General features: G+C 38.0%; 1 protein-coding gene across 2 annotated transcripts; it reads left to right on the forward strand.

The window, feature by feature from the left end:
* The first annotated feature begins 12072 nt into the window (after positions 1-12072).
* prdm8b (PR domain containing 8b) lies at positions 12073-17482 on the forward strand. Of its 2 annotated transcripts, none has more exons than XM_026931151.3 (4): positions 12073-12272; positions 14258-14539; positions 14971-15202; positions 15633-17482. In XM_026931151.3, the coding sequence occupies exons 2-4, from the start codon at positions 14321-14323 to the stop codon at positions 16865-16867; spliced, it is 1686 nt and encodes a 561-aa protein (XP_026786952.1). In that variant the 5' UTR covers positions 12073-12272; positions 14258-14320; the 3' UTR covers positions 16868-17482. The 2 variants fall into 2 exon arrangements, with proteins under 2 accessions (XP_026786952.1, XP_026786951.1); XM_026931150.3 differs by having other exon boundaries at positions 14315-14539.
* Positions 17483-18879: the final 1397 nt, after the last annotated feature.

Raw genomic sequence — 18879 nt, forward strand, 5'->3', positions numbered from 1 at the left:
TATGGAAAAAGAAAAACGATTTACCTCCCTTATCCAAAGCCTGAATTTTATGGGCTGGTTTAAGGTACTTTTGTCTGTTTTTTGAAATGTAGTTGGGCTGCAAATGTCGAAATCCGAGAACCCTAGTTATTAGCTGTATACATTTCAAACACACAGTCGAACGAAGATTTAAAACTGCTCAAAACAAGCTGCTTGACTGTATGCTGGATAACTGCTTCTTAAGGGTTACTCTGAAAGTACACTAGATAGTAGCCTATAGCATTAGACAAGTGGGATAGCTTCTTGATGTAATTTTTTTTGTTTGTTTGTTTAAGGCTATATTGTTATTAATGTCGTCCTGCTCCACCAAAATCTAGGGTCAAGAGTGGCTGCTGGTCATCCACAGTCCAAGCCCAAATATATTGTAGACTAAATGGGACCAAATGTGACTGCTTATGATACTGGTAAACTTTTGGGCAATCTGTGCAATATTTTTACTGAACACTGAGCTGCAGAGCTGTACCCTCAACCCATGTTATGCTAATGTAAAGTGACAAGCTCTACCTTAGATAGAGGAACAGACATTGTGCTTAGGTAAAACTTTCACTCGGCTGTGTCTCATTGCAAGCAACATTCTCTGTGCTTTTCCTTGAGGCAGAATGTATGGGACTGATTAGAGGAGAAGAGAAGGCAAGCACTGCCATCAGTTCTGGCTAGCTTCCGAGTAACACGTCTCCCATTCTGGCTTCAAAGAAGTTGATCCTGTCACAGTTTTCCAAACTTTCAACAGCACACACACACACACACACACACACACATACACACAGGCTGGAAAATGGATTGAATCAAAAGCTTTTGTGAAAGAAGTAAAAAAACAATCCACTGAGAGCTTAGGGATGGGCCTGTTGCCTTTTGGGGCTAAGAGATTAAGGGTGTGATGGAATTTTGATGAACCACATATTACTTGAATGCTGTAGTTTTGCTGTGTTGTATTGATAAAATAAAATATCTTACATCTTCATTAACTAGGAATGTATTTGGATCCTCTCTTAAGGATCTGGTTGATTTCTCTTGTGATTTATGATATACTGTTTGCCATTTTATTTGTTCATGCTTAGGAATACATCAGTTGTAATAAAGCAATCAAATCATAACATGTCAACCTCTTCCTTTTCTCTCTCCCTCCTTTCCCTGTTACAGCTTAAACTTTGATGAACTTTCTGCTGAGTGCTGTACCCTGGCTCCCAATGCTGTGAGGCAAAGAGCAAAGTTACACACAGCATGGAGACAGCACGCTGCAGCTGTGCACTCAAGTTTCCTCAAAAACTCTGCCGACTTGAGGCCTGGCCCTTAGAGTCTTGACACAATGAGTGTTCTCGGCCGACTTTGATTCATGCTGCCGCAAGCGGCTTGGGCCATCAGAGTTTTTAGAGGTAGCTGGCTGTGCTGACAGCCCCTCCTCAAGGCATTTGCTGAAGGGAAGAACCAAAAAAAACATTTTCAAAAAACACTACATGCCCACGAGAGCGTATCTAGTGTACAGCTGGATTTTTGCTTATGGCCAAAAACATCATTTGGCCTGAGGCATAGTCAAAGGTGCAAGTTCAATGAGATTGCTATATTGTCTAGTTACTAGTGAACAACATTTCTATATCAAAAAAAAGTTGCTACTAAAATGAATAAAATATTAATTTAAAAACAATCAAAGTTCCATGGCTAAGCTGTTGTGATCATTGATGGTTTAACAGTATGTTTTCTTATGCTTAAGAAAATCCTGTGTTAAGTAATACACTCTATGGCCAAAAGTATAATGACATCATACCCATATGTGCATTTTGAACATTCCATTCAAGATTTATTCCCCCTTTATAAAAAAAAAAAATAAAAAAAGACTGTCTGCTAGACTTTGGTGTATGGCTGTAGGGATTTGTGCTCATCCAGTCACAAGAGCATTTGTGAGGTCAGTGTTCAATTCATCCCGAAGGTGTTCAGTGGGGGTGAGGTCAAGGCCCTGTGCAGGCCATTCGATTCCGTTCACTCCAACCTTGGCAAACCATGTCTTTATGGACCTCACTTCGTGCACAGGGGCTTTGTCATGCTACAATATGTTTATGCCCCCTAATTCCAGGGAAATCTTAAAGTTACAGCATACAAAGACATCATATACAACTGTGTGCTTCCAACTTTGTGGCAAAAGTTTGGGGAAGACTCACGTATCGTCAGGTGACCACGTACTTATGGCCATATAGTGTATATTGTCAAACTTTACTGTGACATCTGTTCACAGTATTGAATTATGAAACTCATTGGGACTGAGCGTTGTACCACAGAGTCTCATCATAGGCATAAAACTATTACACATAGGTAGGAACACGAAGATTTTGTAAGTCTAGTGTTTCAAGTCTATAATTATGCTGTGCCTCTTCTGAATAACAAGTATGGTAATCAGAAAATCTGCACTCACTGTTAGCCAATTCATTCATTCAAACAAAGAAACTTACCATTCTGTTGTCTGTCCCTTTGTGTAATATGTGCTTTGATTGAACAATGTTTGCTTAGTGTTATGTCTAGTTTCTCTGAAAGCTTTTTTTTTTTTTTTTTTAAATTTAGTCATTGAGAAAGTAATGCACACAAACAGTAGAAAGTGTTTCACCATGTGTAATCACTAGAATCTACAGTCTGGGCTAGAAAGAAATCAGCCCCAGACTCATAATAGAGTTTACTGCAATGCCACTATCTGTATATACATTTGGAGTTGGACCTGAAATGGACATGACCTAAAACTGAAGTTTTTTTTTTTCTTTTTAATGAACTCTACTGCTGTTTGGTTACATGCCTACTTCATACTGTTCTGTGAATTTTTACTCATCACCATTGGTGGTGCTGTTGGTCTTGGTTCCACAAAAGTTAAAAAAAAAAAAATTCTTCAAGACATTTGTTAACAGCCATTAATATGATGTGGGTGCCAAAAAATACTCTTATTTTGATGTATGTTTTTCTTGAAAAAAGAGGGAGGGCTTAGCCCTACTAGCCCATTCATACCAACTAGCCCCGCATTTTACCAATGTTGACATAAGGCTGCTCACTGCTAATACACAACAGTGGCAAAATTGTCTTGCAATTTTAAAGAATAAAAAAATTACAAATGGTAAAAGTTGTGGTAAGGAGTGAAAGATAGCAGAATTTGATATCCAGTGCTATTCCTTTCAGTCATTACAGTTATTACAAATTATATTCACAAGGATAATATACCTGATAGGCCCATAATCCCCAACAAATTGTCAGCAAGCTGTCATTTATCAGACAACATTGTTACTCACTAAGTGAAGATGGACATGGAGGAGCCGCTGGATTCTTCGCCAGTGCCAGAAATAAGTGATGAAGGAGATTGTAAGCCCTCGGGCTGCCTGATAAAGACTGAAATATTAATCTCAAAAGAGAAAGTGCTAATACAGAGGTTGTTCACTAGAAGGTCCCAGAACATTAATTACTAATTTTTATATTACTACAAATTAATAGTAAGTCATTTAACTTGAGAATATTTGGGACAGTGTTGCTTTTTTTCTAATGCTGACAGTTCAGTTAAGTGATCTTTAAAAAAAAATACATGCATTTGTTAAATTGTCCTACAAAAAATGATTAACTAATTTTTTTATTTTATAAAATGCCTAATGTGCATAATAAAAATTATTTATGTATTCACACATTACACATTTTCTACACATTTTCACCTTTATGCTCATAATCTTTTAACTCAACGACATTGAAACTTAACAACATTGAACCTCTGGGCTGTGGTGTGTGCCCAGCTATTTATTTTAGGTTGGCAGAATGTTTTCTAAATGTTACAGCTTTAGGAACTTTTAATTCCAAGAATATTCATCTGTCATGGTTTCTATGTGTTCTGGGATGATTCTGGCATAATATTTAATAATGATCCTACAATCTTGTGCCAACATTTTTTTTATAGCACAATGTTGTTGAATTCTTAATTCTGATTGGTCAGAAGGTGTTGATTAGTTTTCTATAACAGAAGCTCTTATATGGAAGGAGTCTCCAATGTCAGTGCATGGTAACAACTAGTGATTTTTCTGCTACAGGAACGTCTTCAGCACAGAGGGGTTTGTACTTGCCAGTGTCTTGGTAATACAACAAGCTGTGTTTTTTTTTTTAATGGCTTGTTTTAAGAGAGAGAAAAAGAGAGGCTGATGAAGGAATGACTATTTATAGCTGCTGTAATGTGAGTGATAACAGGAACTAACTTCTTTGTAATTATAAATGGGTCAAAGCCTGATGTGTTGTTCTTGAATACATAGAAAAATGTAATCATTGGCAAATTGCTGTGGTAAGCAGAATAAAACACTTCAGGACATGCTGTTATTGGGAAATAATCAACTTTGGGGTGGTGAGTTAATTATTAACCACCTTGTCATTAATTGTTTTCCTATAACATCATGCCTAGAAGTGGTTTATTTCTTACTCGTTGTATGAATAGTAAGACTAACATTTGTTGTGTGAGCAACAAACTAATAACATTGTAAATCACACCAATGATACAGCAGATGTATTGCAGGGATGTTTTTTTTTTTTTTTTTGAGAACATTACAGTCTGATCTTACAAACTTACTGAACATTATGATATCATTTCCACTTATCTAGGTGTAATGTGGTACCATAAGATGTATATAAGATATTCTTCTACATGGTCTATAGGTGAGACACAGAGGGTCCGCTGGGTTCTGGCAGAATTCACTGATGCCAGACGTGAGATCTTCTGTAACTGACAGGGGGCAAGCATATGCCCTGGGGCAGTCCTGGAAAAACCTGGACCATTTTTTGGTACAGTGGCTTAGCTCAGATGCAAATCTGGCTCTGGTCCTGCCTCTTTGCACTACTCAGACTTTATTTAATCATGTTTACATTGCAACTGTGCTTTCTTTCTTGTATATTGCACCATGGTCCTGAAAGCATGATATTTTGTCCTGCTGTCCACATGTATATGTTTGGAGGGCCAATAGAAATTGGATAGACTTCACTTGAAGGCAAGTCAGATTGGATCCAGATTCACAGGAAACATAGCTGATAAATTGTCGCCAAAGCCAAAAAGCAGAATGAGAAGACTAAATCAGGACTAGAGTGAAGCTGAACTTATATTACTGAAAAGAAATAAAGTTCGATTCCAGTTCTTTTGAATCAAATTCCTGACTGATTGAAACAAAACCAAAAATGATTTTAGGCATCAAATCAATGTGCAAAAAAAAAAAAAACATTGAGGTGTCATTTCAATTCCACACAAAAGAACCCACAGACAAAGAGTGGCGAGATTGGCTGATTGAAATTATAATGCTAATGATGACATTCTGGATTTGGAAAGTCAAGCCAATTTTTCTTCTGTGCATCCACATCAAGTTTGCCTCTGCTTCCCAGCCAGGTGGACTGAGAACGAAGGTTCCTGCAGCACCAACCAGGCAGGAGAAAAGGGAGAAAGAGAAAAGGATGAGAGCCCAAAGACACTTTTTTCATCTTGCCTAAATCTTCGTTCCAGCATTTGATAATTTACTCCTGATTATACAGTGGGAACTGCACAGGGACATCAGTGCACTTGTCTGAAGCACTGAAGCGTTTTTCTCTCTCTCTCCCTCTCTCTCTCTCTCTGTCTCTCTCTCTGCACAGCCCTCGCTGTGTTTTTGGCAGTTACAACTGACCATCATGTGCCATGGTGCCAATTTTTGTGAAAACTGGCACATATGGCAGCTGAAGTGCCATATGCCATAACAGAATATTTTTGGCTGTTTCCACCATTTGTATAATCACTGGATCCGGTATAAAAGTGGTTTATTATTAATTTATTCCTTTCCCTTAGTTTGTTGCCCTCCAGATGAAGCATTTGATGTGAATCTGTCTGAGAGAGTTAATTTAAGGTGCATTGTGGGAGAAACAGCATTCAGTGACCTGGGGTGGTGACAGGGGGACAGTGTGTGATGTGAGAATATTAGGTAAAGAAAGGGTGTGAGTGAGAGAGAGAGAGAGAGAGAGAGTGGCCTCTTTACCCTCCTCTTAAGAGACACATGCTACACTTGGAACTTCTTCACTGCTGTCAGGGCCTCAGAATCCTTTCCTTTCCTCTTCTGCCCTCCATTGGAAAAACTATGGAAGGCCTTCACTAGAGCTGACATTTCTCTAATCTGTTGTTTCTCATTTCAATTTTAATACATGATTCATGAAAGCCACCCTATGTCTCATTACACTCCTTGTTAATTCTTTATGCCAATCACTATAAATATATAATTCACAGATTTGTGTCTAAGTGTACATACACAACACAGTGCAACAGCCTTTTAATGTAACTAACCCACAGAGCATGTGCACCAATTACTAGATTCATTCATTCATCTTCAGTAACCACTTCATCCTGGTCAGAGTTGCAGTAGATCCAGAGCATATCTGAGGAAAATAGGGAGTGAGATGGGAATACACTCTTGATGGGATGCCAGTCCATCACAGGGCACCATGCACACACACATTCACATCAAGGGGCAATTTAGCATAGCCAATATATGTACACGCATGTTTTTGGGAGGTGAGAGGAATCCATAGAACCAAGAGGAAACCCACACGGGCACAGGATGAACATGCACAACTCCACACAGACAGTAACCTGAGCTCAGGATCGAACCAGAGACACTGGCCTGTGAAGCTTATTACTAGGCTTAGCTGTTCCATAAAAATAGATCATTTTAATACAAAAGTAATACTGCTACATTAAATCATTTAAAGTGTGATGTACAAGAACAACTAACTTATGTGTATATGTTTAATCACATTGCTAAACAGAAAAATGTGATAAAACATTATCCTCCATCATTTCCTTCAAACCAAAAATAATGCATTGGACAAACTATTTATCACTTTTCCTCCTGCCATTCATATTTAATATTTAATAAATGTACATGTTGAGACTTGTTTTTTTACAATATGCACAGAAATAAGACATGCCTTGCATAGAACACAAACTGATCTGCTATAGAAAATAATAGAAATGATCTACAATCAAACATTTTCATATTTCAATCATGTACAAAAGACAGCAAGAGCTTGTTGGCATGGTATTGTTTAATGAAGGTGTGGAAAAGGACATCCATTACAGTTTAATTCATTACAGTCAGATGTATGGTGACGTCTGTAAGTACGTGGACAGTGACAGTTTTTGTTGTTTTGACTCTCCCCACACACTGACTTTGACACACTGTTTTTTACATCGTCCTTTAATTTAAGGGGACCGTTGAATAAGTAATTGACAAATTTCCTGTTCAACAAACTGCAAAACTGCCCATGGCATTTAGACAGGCATTTGCAACTGGAGTCTTTTGCTGAAGTCACTCAACCTGAGCACTAAGGAAGTATCAATGCCAGCAAAGCAGGCTGTTGTGAAGCTGAAAATCAAAAGCAAACAATGTGTTATAACTGAGTACATATGAAAAAATCTTTTAAAATCACCAGCATGACCTTAGAAGATTCATCACAAACTGTCAAACAGATTGTCCAAAACATCAAAATTTCTGAACGTTAAAAAATACTAATGTAAAATAATAACAATAATAATAATAATAATAATAATAATAATAATAATAATTATTATTATTATTATTATTATTATTATTACTCTTCAGTAACTGCTTTATTCTTCAGGGTCGAAGTGAATCCAGGGAACACTGTGTGTCAGGCAGAAACATTCTCCGGATGGTACACCAGTCAATCTCAGGGCAACATGCACAGTCATATTCACACTCATTCAAACCTAGGGACAATTTAGAGTACTGCCATTTTTGAGAGGTGGAAGGAAACCAGGGAGCCAAGAGAGAACCCAGGTGGACACCGGGAGAACATAGAAAACTTCGCACACACACAGTAACTCGAGCTCAGGATTGAGCCAGGGACCCTACAGCTGAGAGGCAGGAATACTATCTGCCGTGCTACCAATAATAATAATAATAATAATAATAATAATAACAGTCCACAAAAGCTCATTGAATTGCTACTAATGAACAGATGACACCAAGCTGAATGTGTGTGGAGAAAAAAACAGAAACTGATCATGATCCATAACAAACCTCTATGTTTATTAATGACAGCTTACCAAGATGAGTTCTGAAATGAACAAAATCGTCTTACAGGTCCAACACAAAGCCTCAAGATACTTCGAGTTTGGTGATGTCTGTCAGTCACTGATTATAAAGGATTTGCAACAAGTAATAAAGAAAAAAGTAATAAAGAATATTTGTATGAAATTGCCTATATTGTTCACCTAAAAACAGAAAAAAAAAATACCTAAGCATTTAAGCTGACGTTATGCACTTTTAAAATTTACAGACATCACTGGAGGAGTATTTCTCTTCTTTAACTGAAAAAAAAAAAACATAAAATATGGTATAATGCCGTTATCCTCCATCTCCTTCTTCATTTATTATTGAATGTCAAAGCATCACTACAAGTCAGGATATAAAAAAACAGTGGTTCATTAGTTGCGAAATTAAATGAATAGACATTTAGTGGTAAATATATAAATGTCCACCTACTTTTCATTAATTGCTTTTTTACACTACCAGCCAGTATTTTATAAGACACGTAATGGATGTGCTCTTAATCTGTCAACAGCTTAAAATTCCTTTTTTGTCCTTATAAAGCAAAAGATTACACACACGTCCAGGTTGGTATTAATGTGGGTTATTTAAAAAGATAGTGAGAGGAGGGGAGCTTCACTGTGCATTCTGCCTGTGACCATAAACTGCTGAAGCAGATGGCTACTGATTGTGGCTTTAATTCAGATCTTTGTATGGGAAAATGATCCTTATTATGCTATACTAGTGAGTGAGGAGCAGGACAGGATTTATAGCCACGAATGCATAAATAATTACAGGCTTATGGCATAGCCTTACAATAAAAACATTAATATGTAAAAGTAGAATTAAATCTTAAATCAGTTTAAAAGCATTACTTTGGAAAACCAATGTTTCTGCCTTAACACGTACATTGGACAGGCATGTGATCTACCTGTATAAAGATAAATATAAAAAAGAAAGAAAGAAAAACACATTACGAAGTAAATAGCTCTTTCTGATTAACCAAAAGAGATTTCTCCTCAGTTCCATCTTAACGCATAGTTAACACTGGAACTCATTTTGATTATTATAATTTACCACAGAGATCTCTTAAATTAGGAATTAATAGTTTGAACAACAAGAAGTACAAATATTTTGATGAAGCTTTTGGTTTAACATGGTGCAAAGGATATTCTCGTTATGAAGTAGACAATCAGATATGCATTAATTTTCAACGACAGAGTCCCGGTCACACTGGGTGTGAAGTGGAAATACACCATGCACACATAAACAAGTGCACTCTCATTCACACATTCACACCTAAGGACAATTTAGAGTAACCCAGTATGTTGTTGGGAAGTTGGAGGAAACCAGAGAACCCAGAAGAAACCCATGGAGACACAGGGAGAACATGCAAACGGTTATCCCGAGCTCAGGATCGAACCAGGAATCCTGAAGCTGTGAGATGGCAGCACTATACACACTGCTCCACCGTCCATGAAGCAATTTTCTGTATTTTATATTTTCTGAAATTTATAAGCATTTATATTTATATTTTACATATTTACTTAATATGAACTTCATGATTCCAGATCATTTATGCAACTCAAAAAAAATTCTTCTCAGTGTAAAAGATTAGTAAGTAAATACATTTTATTTATAAAGCACAACAAAAGTTGATCAAAGTTAATATAGTCTATAAAACATAATTAATAAAGAAAAAAAAATCACAGAATACACACACACACACACACACACCACACACACACACACACACATATATATATATATATATATATATATATATATATATATATATATATATATATATACATATATATATATATATATATATATATATATATATATATATATATTTGTAGGTTTTATTCGTGATTTAAAAACCGTGATGGAAGAAACTGAGAGCTTAAAAAAAAGAGCATTTGTTTCATCTAGCTGCATTTGCAAAACAAACAATAAAAAACAGAAAGAAAAAAAAAATCTCCACGTTTGTGTATGGATGTATACCGGATCTATTTAATAAGCTTATTATTTTCATCCACTTCTGTTGTGACGTGCAGTTACAAATGTCTCCAAACGCTTTTTACTGGGTATTGTAAGAGACACGGGTCATTTCTAAAGCTAAAAACAACACAGGTCACTTATATGAAGGCTTATAACCCAGAATGGCTTTACTGTGAGCTATCTGTCAATACCATATAGGCCTTAAACTGCCTTAAACAAACTTCACCTGTGTCCAAATCCAAACCAGCACACTGTACAGTGAGCTACATACACACAAACATTAATAAAATCACTATAAGTAGAAAAGTTGCGTTATAGTTATGCTTCAATTAGACGGCTTTCCTGTTGATCATATATATATATATATATATATATATAATTTCACTAAATATATGTGCATAATTAGGCTGAGTTTCAGCATATGTCTCTAAAAACAACTTAATTTGTCATGTGTAGAATTAGCATAGCTTCTGAAACAGCTAAACCTATGTAGCACTTACCTCACCTCAGTCAGTTAATACCCGAGAACCCACTTCTGACACACAACTACCCAACATATACCAGCTTCCTGACACACAACTACCCAACATATACCAGCTTCCTGACACACAACTACCCAACATATACCAGCTTCCTGACACACAACTACCCAACATATACCAGCTTCCTGACACACAACTACCCAACATATACCAGCTTCCTGACACACAACTACCCAACATATACCAGCTTCCTGACAGAAACCGCTCATTAATCCGCTCCTTCATACTCACTCCACTCCCAAGCGTTCAGAGTCGCGTGAATCCCGGCGCGTGCGACTCGGACCCGGACAGCACCTGCCTTAGCACGCGGCCAGCTCGTGATAAAAGTCACGAGTGGTCAAGGTTAGGGCCAAGTTTAAGTTTAACGACTTCATCCGTGTCGAATGGAACAAACCGCTCTCACTTTTTAAATTCCTGTGAACTGTAGGCTGAGGTCAGGACGCGCTCCTCCTCAGCGCGCGCCGGCCAGCGCGCACCGCCGCACGCGCGTTCCCGTAGTGAAGAGAGTGAAGCGCGCGCTCGCGCGCGCGCGCCCGAGATGTCCAGAGAGAAAACAATTCTGCACATGGCTGATGGTTGATAGTGAACAAAACCCTCTACTCAGTAAACTGCAAAATGATGATTAGGAACCCTTAGAGCTAGGATGCTGTGTAGGGAATTTGCAATATGTCATCCAGGCATTGCTTTTTTCAATCCTGTTGAAGAAAATACATATGCTAACTAAAATATGAAGAGATACCCATGCACCTGAGATGAGATGTGATGCCTAGTTATGCAACTAGTATCATTATTGTTATTATGCGTAGAGAACTTTGCAAACAGCATGGTATGGAAGGCTATGAATTATAAGCAAATAAATGTACTTTATAATAGACTATTTACTCATATTAGCGTTATGGGGAATGCTGCTATTCCTAATAGCACTAGTAGTAGTAGGTGTAGTAGTAGTAGTATACAATTAGAAACTTTTTTTCATTGATATTAGGGTTCTTTGAGATTAAGATTATTTCAAACAAGATTCCTGGAGTTTCCTTTAAGGGTCCAGAGACAGAAATTTAAGCCCTAAAAGATCTTCCATGAACCTTTTGTTGTACTACTACTACTACTTATAATAATAATAATAATAATAATAATAACCACCATACAGGATCCAATCATTATTATTATTGTTATATTAATGCCTAAACATGCAGCCATATTGATGCGTAAAAATGTACAGAATGTTCTGATATCTGTGCCACTTTGATATTTTTATCACTCTGCACATCTCCAGCATTTCGAGAGCTTATTGTTTTGTTTTGAAATGGCTACTCTGAACTAAAGCGCCTGAAGCTTGGCCTCGGCTAGTGAAGAGTTAAAGGGAGGAGACGGAGAGTGACACGCCTCATTGGGCAGATTATGCGCAGCAAACAAAAAGTGTGTGTGCGAGAGTGTGTGTGTCAGTCAGTCGCTGCTTCACGGCTCCATCTGCGCTCGCGCCCGCCGGCACTCTCACCTTCATCCGGAGCGGGAAATGTACTGAGCGCGCGGACTTGACGGCTCTGCACGCGCACGCTTCACGGCACATTCTTACAGCTTTGCAAACCTTGTGGATTATTGTCTTTTTTTTTTAATCCTTTGTTAATCGGTGAGTATATCGAGCTGAATTCTAACCAGCCCGGATGCGCTTCATTCACTGCGAAAGCAGCCTTTTGGTTGCATGCACAGCAGCATCCTCAGTGCTGAATAACGCGCGTGGTGTCTGCGTCCAAACAGGGACTTAGCTGAGCATTGCATTTGATTTGTGTGAAGTTAGGTGAACATTATGTGTTGTTTCAAGACTGAGGCTTTGCTGTAGAAACGAGAGAAAGATGCGCAGATGTTAGTCCAGAGAGGACGAAAGGCGCATTGCTTTACAATATATTTACCTTCACTGAACGTCACTAAACGACGTGAAGGAGTTTGGTCGTTATTGTGCAGTCGTAAATGGGAATAATAACAAAGCCGCGCTCAGACAGGGTTATAAATTTCACCGTGAAGCCGGGGGTCAGCGGGTTCATCTGCTGTGTGCTGGAGATGCCCGGGCTCTGTTGTAGTGCTCAGAGGAGAGATGCATATTCATCGCGCTCTTTGTGTGGCTTTACCCGACCGACCCGAACAGCTACAAAAGAAGAGCTCAGCACTAAAACTGCTGAAAGAAACAAAAAGAAAAGAAATGCACAGGCATAACATCTTTCGAAACCAAACTTTTGAAAACATTATCTGCGGAGAAATAACTCAAATAAAACCTAAAGCGCAGCTGCGTTTCTATGACTGTTGCGTGAAGTCGGAGAGTCGGATGTGCAGCTCGGGCTTCATCGGACGTTTTCGGCATGTTAATGTGCTTGTGGATGGTCATCTGGACTCTGTTCTATACAGACAGTCTACAACAAAAAACCAGAAACAGCAAAAACAGAGAGAGTGTGTTATTAGCCAATGACTATCTAAAAAAATAAATGAATAAAAAATAACAATTAATAAAATAAATAAAAAGTAAATGAACAAGATAACTATCAGAATATAGAGTATATCCTACTTTAAAGTGTGTGTGTGTGTGTGTGTTTACTGCATGGACTTAATTTTTTTTAGAATGCAGGTGATCTAAATGACAAGAAATTTCATTTCATCTGAAATTGAAATTGTTAAGTCAAAGCAACTGAAAACAAATGATGGACCAAGAATAAAAATAATAAAGATGTAGCACATTAACACAAAAGTAGTATGAAGATTGTCAGATTTTTGCTAAATCGAGATGATCTGTGTAAATTGCAGTTATAAGCGCTGCAAGTCTTCTTTATTTAGCGCAGCTTATAATGAGTTTTATTCTAAACAAGACAAAAATCGGATCATTCGTAAATGTGCAGTCTGGCTTAGAAAAATCCCCAGCTCCTTTCATTTGCTGGTTTAATTAAAGTCTCTGAGGGAAAGTGCTGGATTATGTTAATGAACGGACATACGTTACGGTGGTGTAGAATAGCAGGGAAGCCTGCTGCACACGAAATCAGCGACTTTGACAGTGCACTTGAAATCCATTCGACATGCTCCGACTCTAAATGCCGCTAATTTCCCTCCGTATCAGTGGCATGAAAAACGGGCAAAATAGCCTGATGCCACTGGGAAAAAAACGACTGTTGTTGTTCCTGCAGTGCATGGATTTAAAAACATAATAATAATAATAATAATAATAATAATAATAATAATAATAATAATAACAATAATAATAATAATAATGTTTACCTTTTTATTTTAAAAGAAATGATAATAATAATAATAATAATAATAATAATAATAATAATAATAATAATAATAATAATGTTTACTTTTTTATTTTAAAATAATTTCATAATAATAATAATAATAATAATATTAATAATTCATGAGTAGGCCCATATTAAAACAAATATCGATTTTTTGAAAGTCGATTTTAAAAAGTCGCATATGAAGGTCGCATTTATTTCAGTTTAAGCCTGCTGTTAAACATGGCCACGTGTCTTATACTTATCTCTTTTGTTGCAATTATATTAATTTTTTTATACAGGTATAAAGTAGAGCATAATTATCAGATCTTGTTTGATTAGCCTGTATTTTAAACAGACTGCTGGACCTGATTGATTTTTGTTCCCGGCTCATTGTCTGTGTCTGGGGGAGAAGGTCGTGATGGAGGAGTCCAGTTCGCAGAAGTTGGCGTGGGATGGAGACGCTAAGGCCATGCAGCAGTGTTTAACGGACATTTTCACCAGCGTGTACACCACCTGCGACATCCCCGAAAACGCGATCTTCGGCCCGTGTGTGCTCAGCCACACTTCACTGTACGACAGCATCGCCTTCATCGCCCTAAAATCCACAGACAAGAGGACAGCGCCTTATATATTCAGGGTACGAGTCATGGTTAATGATTCTCACATTGCACTTGAAGGTTAGGACTGAACTTGTGGATGCATACGAGTCCAAATTTGATTTGAAAATCTGTTGAGAGAGAGGGAGCCTTGGCCCAGATAGGCAGACAAGTTCACAATGAACACACTAATCTATATATATGTGTGTGTGTGTGTGTGTGTGTGTACAAAAATCTGAGCATGTGAACGCCCCATTTAGCTCTCTGATTAAAATATTTTAGCATGTAATGAGCTGATATTGCAATATTGTTTCTACAAAATCCTCAGTGTTGAATTAATTCTGAAAATGCCCAGAATTATTTGTTTGCTATGAAAAACATTTGCTCAGACAGCTAAAAACCATTAGATGTTGTTCTTCGGTTACGATATTAAATATATTTTAAATAACATTGCTTGTGCCTGTGATGATAGGTGGACACTTCAGCTGCAGGAAGTTCTGCAGAAGGTCTGATGTGGTTGAGGTTGGTCCAGTCTGCAAGAGACAGAGATGAGCAGAACCTGGAGGCTTACGTGAAGAATGGCCAGCTCTTCTATAGGTCCCTGAGAAGAATTGAGAAGGATGAAGAACTGTTGGTGTGGTACGGGAAGGACCTGATTGAGCTACTGTTACTCGGCTCTAGCAGAAACCATGTCAAAAGCAAAGGTACAGTTCAATGGAATGCATTAGCATTTATTACTTTATTTATTTATTGGACAACAGGTAAATAACTTTTTTAATCATTAAGAATATGCATATGTTAATGAATGGATGCATTTGCATAACTGATATTTCATTACTCTAGAATAAGATGCTTGATAAGAAGCGCAAATCTAATTTTAAAAAGGTTTTAACATAACACTGATGTTACAGAATAAATGTGTTTTTCATGCTGTAAGTTAAAATAACTCTATTATAGAGAGTATTCAGAATACTGCGGAATAATACGGTGTCCAGAATATTATTTACATAGTCATTTGTTAACCTTAGCAATGCCAGCCTATTAATGTTTATTCTTATTTTATTTAATACATATCTGTTAGCTCAAATTTAAAATCACTTATAAGTTATTGTGTTTTATTTCTGGTTTGTGCAGGATCGCCACCTTATCTGTGTCCAGACTGCAGTCAGCGCTTCCAGTTTGAGTTCCCTCTCCTGGCTCACCTGAGATTCCGATGCACCAAGAGACTGCAAATGATGGCCGGTGGCGAGGACGATGCTAAGGACACTAGAGAACAGGCCAGCATGCCCACTTCCAGTTCAAGCCCTAAACTGGGCCGATCCGAAGGTTTCTCCAGCCCCCAGGATGGAAAGCCATCAACAGACTTCCACAACCTTGCCAGGGACTTGGAGAACAATAGGACAAGTCCTGATACTGACAAGGAGGCAGAGATACTGAGTGAGAGCTCAGGAAAGCGCAAATTTTCCGATCTAGAGGACCACAGCCGGGCCATGGGTTTGACCCCTAAGTCCAAGGAAGAGCTGGCTAATTCGGCCCAGCAGTACCGTGGAGCCTATGGCCTGGACGATAACAGGCGACCATTCTCTCCCTCTGAGGTCCCAGAAATAAAACGCAGTGCTTTTACTGAAGTCAAAAAGTCACCACAGGGCTTAAAGCATGGTGCCAAAAATGGTGGTTTCAACTCCGAGAATAAGACAGAGGCAGTGAGGCCTGGCAGTGAGAAGCATCCTAGCATTAGGCAAGTGCTGAGCGAGACACAGCCGCCTCAGTCACGGATCGAGAGCTCAGCTGTAGCGAGTGCTTTCACTTCAGTGTCCCAGGATTCCGGAGGCTCAGAACGCAAGAGCGCCTTCAGCCAGCCATCGCGTTCTTTCTCGCAGCTTTCACCACTCATCATGACGCCTAAACTGATGCCTGGTGTAGACTGCCACCCTCCTGTAGGTGACACCGTCACTTCCAGTAGACTCTATCAGGCTGATCACCTGGGAGCCAAGCTGCAAGGTTCTGAACTGGGCACCAATTGTCCTGTACCAGGTGGCATGTCAAAGCAGAACCCATTCCTCTACGCAACAACTTTCTGGCCTAAATCGTCAAGCGCCATCCAGCTGCAGATGCCATCTGCCCTCACACTCCTGCCCCCATCCTTCACCTCTCTCTGCCTGCCAGCACAGAACTGGTGCGCGAAGTGCAATGCCTCCTTCCGCATGACCTCTGACCTCGTGTACCACATGCGTTCGCACCACAAAAAGGAATATTCCATGGAGCCATTGGTCAAGAGGCGGCGTGAGGAGAAGCTCAAGTGCCCCATCTGCAATGAGTCGTTCCGGGAGAGGCATCACCTCTCGCGTCACATGACTTCTCATAACTGACTTTTTGGGCCACTATACTTTTCAAACGACATTTTTTTTCCTATTGGAAGGGGAATATTGTCAATCTTGTCAAATTGGAGATCTCACATTCTTAAGGACGTTTCTGTTTGGATCGTATCTTTCAACATGTCATGCTTTTGTGTATGCAAAACTTTAAAACCCAAAAACTCTAAAAAATCTATTTGAAAAATCTATTATCATATGAAGCACTTATTATTTGTGGGGGAAAGGGGAAATAATAAAATGTACATGTAATTTGTATTTTGTATATATTAATGTATTGTATAATGTATAGAAATGAATTGAAATGTAGTTCAGTTTCATGAAGAAAAAAAAATTATTCAATTGCTTTTCATGTCTATAGGCCTAATTAAAATAATTCGGAATATGATGTTGAACTATATTTAAGAATGCATGTAAATTAGAGTTATCTGTTTAAGATACAGTCTATTTACAACAGTGTAAATATTTGTTTGAATACAACAAAGGTGTAATATTTTGTGTCCGTGAGGAATAGATTCTGTGTCTCATCCTTTTTGCTGAAATTTACTATTTGATAGTTTATCTAACCATGTTGAATGCTTTGACAATAAAATAGCTTTATTTTCATTTTTACCTCGTGATTCATTCCGCTACAATAAATATTCTAATCTCTTTGCAAGTGTTACACATGATTACATGTTTAAGAAGTGATTTCTTTACACAAATAGAAAAATGACACGCGCGTCTAGTCTTACGTCGCTATTTTAACCTTTTAACTCATGCAGTGGTTATCACGCGCTCCCAGTGCCAGCAGAGCTCCATGCTACAGTCACAGCGTACCGCGTGTCACCGGGTCATGCTGCGTGTCGCGAGTCTCGCGCGGGATTCTGCTCTCGCGCCCGACGCCGTTTAAATCCCCGGACAGCGCGCGCATAAATTTAGCGCTGCATTTAAACGACAATGGAATAATTAATGCACAAGCAGTAAGCCAATTCATTTTTTTAAATGAGCCGGAAAAATGGAAAAATGACGTATATGGTTATTATTATTATTATTATTATTATTATTATTAATATTATTATTATTATTAGTGTAGCAGTAGTAGTATTTGAAAGTGGTATCACAAAAGCATTTCCCCTGCTTTACCAACCGAAATCGTAATAAATCAGTTAGAAGTAGTACATTTTCTCTTATTGATATTTACAAATACTTTATACAATGATTCATTTTCGTATTATTATTATTATTATTATTATTATTATTATTATTATTATTATTAACCGCAACAACAACAATATTAATATTAATAATAATAATAATAATAATAAAATAATAATAATATACGTTTATAAATTTTGCTACACAGTGCATTGAAAAAAAATTCCATTTTGTTTAGATTTGTCCAATTTCAGCTACAGGAAATAAAATAATAAAATAAAATAAAAGATTTGCTGTTTTCTTAAGAGCAAAATCGGTTGCAGTGATCACCCTACCTTTCCACTAAGTTCTTTTTCCCAGTCCACGCTTTTTTATAAGGCTATAGTGCGGGGAAAGAGGCTTTTAACGACTATAATTTACCTTCATCCACAATGAAGACCTCATATCATGGGTGTCTATGAAAAAGGGGTTATAACCTCAGCTGTGGAATAGCCACAGGCTCCAAGCTGCTCTAATTTACAGATTATTACCATAATAATCAATAGATTGTTTTCTTTGCGTTTTATTACATTCATATGTCCCTTTCAGGAAGAAATGCAAATCCTTATTTAGCCTATAGCCTATTATGGGAGGGGGGTGGTGGTGGGGGTGGGGGTATGTTTGGGGGGAGGGGGGGGGGGGTAATCGCTCTGAAAATAGCTCAACAGGGACACCAAGCTTTCATTGTGAGAAACGCAATTAAATCCTTTTTCCCTTAACCATAAAACACACACACACACACACACACAAATTACATACACTCCATTATTCTCAGTCGATGCTTATTATTAAGGCAAATAAATTTTAGCTGATTAAAAACGAAATGCATCTGA

Source organism: Pangasianodon hypophthalmus, chromosome 24 (genome assembly GCF_027358585.1).
Source record: "Pangasianodon hypophthalmus isolate fPanHyp1 chromosome 24, fPanHyp1.pri, whole genome shotgun sequence".
Classification (NCBI taxonomy): Eukaryota; Metazoa; Chordata; class Actinopteri; order Siluriformes; family Pangasiidae; genus Pangasianodon; species Pangasianodon hypophthalmus.

What these genes read in the sequence shown, in the direction of transcription:
- prdm8b (XM_026931151.3), top strand. Translation starts at nt 14,321, where the DNA reads ATGGAGGAGTCCAGTTCGCAGAAGTTGGCGTGGGATGGAGACGCTAAG. An exon ending in CAGCGCCTTATATATTCAGG is followed by an intron (nt 14,540 to 14,970) that starts GTACGAGTCATG and finishes CTGTGATGATAG; the next exon opens with GTGGACACTTCAGCTGCAGG. An exon ending in AAACCATGTCAAAAGCAAAG is followed by an intron (nt 15,203 to 15,632) that starts GTACAGTTCAAT and finishes TGGTTTGTGCAG; the next exon opens with GATCGCCACCTTATCTGTGT.